The sequence below is a fragment of the Gloeophyllum trabeum genome (assembly GCF_000344685.1).
Source record: "Gloeophyllum trabeum ATCC 11539 unplaced genomic scaffold GLOTRscaffold_00007, whole genome shotgun sequence".
Lineage (NCBI taxonomy): Eukaryota > Fungi > Basidiomycota > Agaricomycetes > Gloeophyllales > Gloeophyllaceae > Gloeophyllum > Gloeophyllum trabeum.
The window spans coordinates 1,340,496-1,347,408 of record NW_006920416.1 but is presented as its reverse complement, the minus strand read 5'-3'; the positions used below and the strand labels follow the sequence as shown (position 1 = coordinate 1,347,408).

Sequence of the window (6,913 nt, the reverse complement as noted above, 5' to 3'; positions counted from 1 at the left end):
AGCCTTTTACAGCTGTGATCCAGTACTTGCTTTGTCCATTAATTACACAGATTTGTGCTTCCTGGAAATCAAGCTCATCTGTATCAAGGATAGGGAATGCACCCACTGGTGTGCACATAGATATGTTCCAAATGTATCTAAAGACAATACATAACTTCCCTAAGCACTCCTTTGCCGGCCTCGGTGAAATTGACCATCATTTCATCCCGATGGTGGTCAGCTCAGGAATAAGAAGAGACAGACATGTTTATATCTACTACAGTCTGTAATGGTAGAATACCCTTCTTGCTGGTTTACAATAGTGATATACATTGCTGATGCATGCATAAGGTGAGAATGGAGCAGAGGAATGCACAAGAATACGAGGGGATACTTGCGACCACCTTTCAGCCACAATCTGCTGACAAATTAACTCGCACCGGAACCGGGCGTTGCGCCTCCCCACTTATAAGAGTGGACGATTGAGCAGCGAGTCCACTCTTATAAGACTCGAAAGCCGTTTCTCCTAACTCCGGCGGAAGCACCGGGAACACCGCGAGCCTTGTAGGATAGCAGAGTAGTAGACTCCAGGAGACTCCGGCGGTGCCACTGGCTCGAGCGGTAGCGTCGCGTGGACCCACGTACGATAATAGACAGTTGCCTAGAAAGGGCTGATACCGCCTGTCGCATCAGTGACGTCACAGTGCCGCCGTGCCAGACGCTGGTCGTCGCTGTCCCCAACGACGCCGGCGATAGAGAGCGTATACTGCCTCAAATAAAATCGATTAAATCACGATAAAATCCTCAAATATACTATATGGTACTCTTCATATGTCATTCATTACCATATAGTTCCTGCATCAGTTGTGCACTTGATATCAAGATATATCATGAGCCGACTTCCACGAAAATCAAAATATCAAGTCTTCAGCCGGTTCCAAGCAGACCAAAAGCTTATATACTGTTGTTATGTACATACATAAACCCCTCATGAGAGTATACATGAACAGGAGTTGAGGGTCGAAGTTATGGACAAGCTGCAAACTCACTAGTAGAATAACATCAACAGGGTGGTTTGAAGCGGTCCAAACGGCATAGGAATACTCATCAAATATGTAAGCAACGTATATATAGAGCTGTGCCACTTTATACGGCCCTGGAATCTGAGATAAGCGTACAATCCGTCAGTCAGGGTGGAGATGGAGGCACTCACACGGAGGTGGGACGAAGAGCTGTATGTTACAGGCGTGGTCCTTGGATTCACAACATATCATATGACATATTGAATGCTAGAGAAGTTCCGTAGTGCCCCGCTGAGAGACTGCAAGCCCCTGTCAACTAAGGCACTCACCTCAGAGATCCTAGCTGCACTGAGATGGCTGAGCCAACCCTACACTCCCGGATAACACATATACAGTAAATAGTGACTATGTTGTGGGTCTGGATGCAGGTAATCGATTATGTTCTGCGACAAAAATAGAAAAAAGGGGGGTGTACAGACTTCCACTCTATTTCGCACTCACCAACCTATCCGTGGCCGCCTTAACCCTTCTAAGGTCACCAGCCCATGTAGTACCATTCGCATAAGTCGTCCTGTAGGTTTCAGAGCCTGCAGTAGCATTGAGCCCGAGGTAGACAAGAAATACGATCAGAAAGACCCAAGAGCAGGATCAGCCACAGCTCACACTTGCGCGCGTGAAGTTCATCGTCCGAATCTCAATTCGGACAGCATCCCGTACTCAGCGCCACTACCTACGGTAGCGGGAATTTAGATGGCGATGTCCAGTAATCATGCCACGCCACTGACCACTTTCCCTAGCGGGCCAGGTCACAAGCGGAAACACGCGAGCGCAGCGCCGGCGGTAGCAAGTACTACATAGTGAAGGAGCCAACATAGCACGCGGTCGACGGCTGTTGCACCGTGGATTTGTTGTGGCTTGCTATGAACTGCCACCGTGGCGCGAATTTGCATTAGACGACCGAGATTCAATAATATTAGGCAGGACAAGAGAAGAGGACAGCATATGTACTACTTACTACTACCTACACATGTACACAAACTAAAGAACAACAAAGAGTATGATGTCCGTGGCGAACCCAGGGGGTACTACTACCGGCTGGCGCCATGACCAGAATATATCAAAAGCGGTGAGGGGAGGCCATAAAGAAACGAAAGACCAAAAATTGTGTTGTGAGTGATGCAGGAGATTTACAACATATGATACCTGAGTATTTGAAACCCATTGAGCGGGACGCGATCGTTGAAGCTCGCCCCCAGACAGCACGCTCACCATGGCGTATGTCTCATCCCAGCCGACCCGGTGATAACCTTCGAACTTAGCGGCGGTTCGCCGTACTGTCCCAACACTGGCATCGGAACGCGCGGTGGTACCGACACTGGCTGATAAGGGTACGTGTAAGGTGCAGGCGCCACCGCGGGATACGGATACGGCATCTGCAACTGGATATACGTCTGCTGCTGCTGGAACCCGGTATACATCGCGGGATTGACTGCGGGGACCGGATACGTATACGTGGGCGCAAGAGGGTAACAAGGTACGGGCATCATGGGATGTGGGACAGGAACAATGCTGGGCGTCGGGGGCAGAGAGGGCACTGACAGAACCGACATGGAACTACGGTTACGGGTATGCTGCCGTGGGCGTGATTTCGAACGAGAGCGTGGAACGACGGAACCATTGGACGGGGCCGATCCCTCGATCCAGCCACCCTCAGATATTTGTGACTGAGCTTTGGACGGGTCGCGCGATCGCGAGCGATTCACTTTCGGCTTCGTCGCCCCTTCCTGACCTTTGGTAGACATAGGCACGCATCCCGAGACTTGGACACCCTCGCGCGAGCCTAACACCGCTACAAGTTCCTTCCGCCTCTGCGCTCTCGCATCCATGTCCATCTTGCCCTCAGCCCGGATCCAGCCATCACAACCCTGCTCGGCCTCACCTTCCTCCTGGTCTTCTGACTTGCTCTTCGCCCGTCTTATCCGCTGCCTCGGGCTACCCTGTCGCATCTGGTCGACAATCTCCCTTGTCTTCGAAGACTTGCGACTCGGGCCCGGCGAATCTCGTCTCTCCGAGAGCAAGAACGTCGGGAGATTGGGGGTAGCCGCCTGCCGCCGCGGGAGATCCTGTCCGGCGTTCGAGGGAGTGGCGGGCACTTCAGTGTAGAAGCCGTGCTCGTCCTCCCGTAGCTTGGATGGCATGGAAGAAGGACGGACAGCAGGGGGAGGCAGGGGAGGGAATTGAAAGTCAGATATTGGTAAGAGTGAAGAAGACGCAACGGCAGGCCACGATGGTGAAAGGGGGTCCTCATACAAATGGCGGCTGTTGCTGAATGAGGAAGATGACGGAATAAATGACGTGGCTGACGCATTCAAGCGCTTGGAAGGGGACCCAGAGAGGTCGTGACGCTCCTTGGAACCATGACTCTCGAGCGTGGACGGCTGAGTCTTCGGGGTAGAAGGTAGGGCCTCCGACGTCTCAGAATCGGTCAGGTCGATGGAGGATGTCATGGAGCTCGGGGTACGTGATCGAACAGGACTACTCGGGCCCGGAGCGAGGTCCAAGTTCCATAGCGACGAAAAGGCGCTCTGCTTGAGAATCGCGTCGGCTTCGTCCTCACTCACCTCATTCAGTGGCTCAGAGGACAGTTTGAGAATACCTCCAAACACGAACTCAACCTGGCGCACCCATCGCTCTCGCAGAGCATCTGTATCACAGCCTTCCGCATCATATCCGCCGATTTGCCTACGCCGCGGCAGCAGATCCTCCATGCTGTACCGGAGAAGCTGTGTGCCGTCCGAGCTTCCCTCGAATCCGACGATTGTCTCGTACGCCCTCAGGACACTGTCCGCAAGCTTGACCCCCAGCAAGTCTACATGCAGCTCTAGATCAGGTGCCGCCCCTAACTCCGTAGCCAGAGTACCAGAGCAGTTCTCCAAAACAGCATCGGAAGAGTGAGAGCCATCGAGATAGATGGTCCGCTTGCGCTGTTGGCGGATACGCTGGAGCAGGCACTCGGACGGAGCTTCATTCTTCGTCCAAGAAACGGCGCTGTAGGGGGTACGCCACCAGTCCCTTGAGACGAGCACCCAGTCCTCTCCATCGCCTGTTCCCTTCAGATCCTCGAAGGTCGAGCCCGACATCTTCGCAGCGCTGAGCAATTGATAGGCAAAATTGCAGTTGAAACGGGCGCAAAGATTGTCTCAGAACCAAGGTATCCGAAGACGCGCTACAGAGGCGTCCCAACTCACCGCAGATGTCGACGCCCTCCGCTGGGTCAACGAAGGGAAAGACGACGCGGAAAGAGACAAAGAACAGGTCTCAAAAGTGGGACAATCCAGCTCAATCCAGCATGAGTTGGTGAATGAAAGGAACGGGCGGTTTGGAGGCAGTGACTGTACTCGGCCGAGACACCGGTCACACCACGTGCCGGGCTGCGAATAGGCCGCGAAAGCCGGCAAAGCACCTTGAAGGTGTCGATATGCCACAGAACGAGACCTAAGCCTTACAGAAGGTGGTCAGGCGACAAGCGACGACGTCGAATGGTACGTTGCTCACCGTGAAAAGGTTCCATCAGTATTTCAGGTGGCTGGAAATCTCGTCAAGTTGTTCTCACCGGTAAGGAAACGTTCAAACACAGTAAAACCAGTCTGAATCGCGCCGTCCTGACAAACGACGGCGGCGATGGGCAGAAAAGAAAAGTGCGGACCAACTTCCAAGTAGGCACCTTTTATAAGTACCAGGCAGGGCGAGTCCAGGCAAAAACTGACATACGTCAAATACGGGAGAGGATTACTATTTACGGTAGCTGCGTTTCCCCAATAGGGTTATTGGATGCCATATATAAGAGTGCGACATACTGAGACGAAATGAAATGATACAACAGCAGATATTTATATTATTGCAATGTCCGTGGTGTTTGCACATTACCAGCTGCGGAATTCGCTATGATATACATCTCTGCATGGGCTCGGACGTATTTATCCACCAACCCGGGATCGACGGGTCGAGTTTTCATCTGCGCTCGCTACATGTAGTGAGGAACACTGAAGTCAGATGCAGAGGTTCATAGCGAGTAAGCTCAACCACGCACCAAAGCAAAGCCGACACCTCGGTATATCCATTCGAATACGTCCTTGAACTCGGGATGACCCTTGGCCATGCCCGCGAAGGACAAGTGCGATACTGTGAGCGTCTTTACCAGCTGCAGGACCAGTTATTAACGTGTCAAAATAGCAAAGCTAAGTGCTTACAGTCTTGTTCGCCTTCTCGACCTCCGACATACTGCCCTCGCCCTTTGGAGCTTCCTTGCCCTTGCCTTTCGCCTTCCCCTTGGGATCAGCAGCTGCCCGGCTACCTGCAGGAACATTGGGCACTTTGAACGTCGCGTCACTGCTCTTCGCATTATTTGGTCCAGGTTTCGACGGAGGGAGCTTCGAAGGCCCTGCCTTTGGTCCGCGTAGCATGATCTCCCTCGCCCTCCGGACAGCCTCGTCCTCACCTCTCTCCTTCCGGCGTTTGTTCTGTCCACCATCAGCCTCAGATAGCAGCAGGCATTTTGGTGGCTTTCGCGGAGTGGGGTCGTCCGGTCTGGGCGGTCTTGGACCAGGTAAAATGCGAGATACACAGAGGGTGAGGAGGGAAGATGGGCTACTTGTGGGCATCTGCTGTCTCTGACCGTAGACCAGAATCTCGGAGTGGTCGTCTCCTAGGCCAATGCGCACCCCGTCCTCCGTCCGGCCGTCGTCCGAAAGCTCGGGCTGCAGGCAAAGGATATTCTCAAAGTACACGGTCGTGAGGAACGAGTCTGGATGGATGTACCTGTAGTCAGTATCAATAGCTCGTCAGAGAAATGAATTGCATATAGCGCTCACATCAATACGTCGCCACTCGGGCCTTCATCCAGCCACAGGTCCTTCACTTTCGCTGTACCCAAAAATCGTAGAGTCGGCCGTCCTCGAAGGGTCTCAAGCGCAAGTGCTAACGGGTTGTCGAGTTCCATCTTCTCCAGTGAGGCAGGTCTTCGAAGCAGGAAAGCCAGCCCGTCAAGAGTAAGGTGAGAGTCGGGCAAAGAGAGGCCGCCTCTGTAGAGTAGCCGATACGTCCAAGGGTTCGACGGTGCAGGTGTGTCAGAGGAAGAGGGTTGTGCAAACGGACCTTCACCGCTCTCCATTCTGAATACCATCGTCGACAGATTGCCACAGCGTCGCCGTCGACGAGTGTGCGCCACCAACCGTGAACGCGATGGTGACAAATGTCACCGTCACGTGCTGCTGGGGTCTTCACGGTGGCACGTTACGTCTATCTCTGGGGGTGGGCAACGCCGCGTCGAAATGCGTATGCTTATGTAAGCAATTGGTGGCGCAAAAGTGACCAATGCTGCTCCTGTTGCCCATACACAATCACCTCACTCTTCTGAGGTCTAAGCAGGCACTAATGAGTGTATATAACATAGTCATATCCAAAGGTAAGCCTATGATTAAATGTCAGAACTAATAAAATGACAGAACTCCCGGGCATTCGCCCTAGTCACATCACTGTCACACCGCGTCTCGCGCCAAATCACTTTTCTTCAGTCGACTACCGTGGACACTGTGCTGGCTCGTAGACTCACTTTCACGTCTAGCTTCAAACATGAGAAGTGCTCTATCAAGTAAGCTCTTGTGCGTGTTCAACCCAGATTGTCCATTGGGTAACTTTTTTTACACTATTTATTTAACTATCAGCAATTTCCCAAAAATTCACTGAACACGCACTAGTAATGATCTTTTTGTGCAAATCTGTGACTTAAATCTGCTTGAAAAGGCAATAGCGGGGGCACAACGTTGTCCGACAGCAGTTGGTCACTGCCAAATCGCGTTTAAGCCTGAGCCAAACATGTACAAATAGTACGCATTCAGACGCGGCGTTGCCCA

General features: G+C 52.5%; 2 protein-coding genes across 2 annotated transcripts; both read right to left on the bottom strand.

Annotated features, from left to right (window-relative positions):
* Nucleotides 1–1,955: 1,955 nt before the first annotated feature.
* Nucleotides 1,956–4,362, bottom strand: GLOTRDRAFT_111212 (uncharacterized protein). Its single transcript, XM_007868290.1, has one exon. The coding sequence runs from the start codon at nt 4,139–4,141 to the stop codon at nt 2,267–2,269; it is 1,875 nt and encodes a 624-aa protein (XP_007866481.1). The 5' UTR covers nt 4,142–4,362; the 3' UTR covers nt 1,956–2,266.
* Nucleotides 4,363–5,334: 972 nt separating this feature from the next.
* On the bottom strand, nt 5,335–6,222 carry GLOTRDRAFT_111211 (uncharacterized protein; the record flags this gene model as incomplete). Its single annotated transcript, XM_007868289.1, has 2 exons — nt 5,873–6,222; nt 5,335–5,819 (listed from the first exon to the last, which is right to left on the bottom strand). Coding segments are annotated over exons 1-2 (795 nt in total), but the record flags the coding sequence as incomplete, so codon positions are not given.
* Nucleotides 6,223–6,913: the final 691 nt, after the last annotated feature.

Coding starts and splice junctions, on each gene's coding strand:
- GLOTRDRAFT_111212 (XM_007868290.1), bottom strand. CDS start 4,141: ATGTCGGGCTCGACCTTCGAGGATCTGAAGGGAACAGGCGATGGAGAG.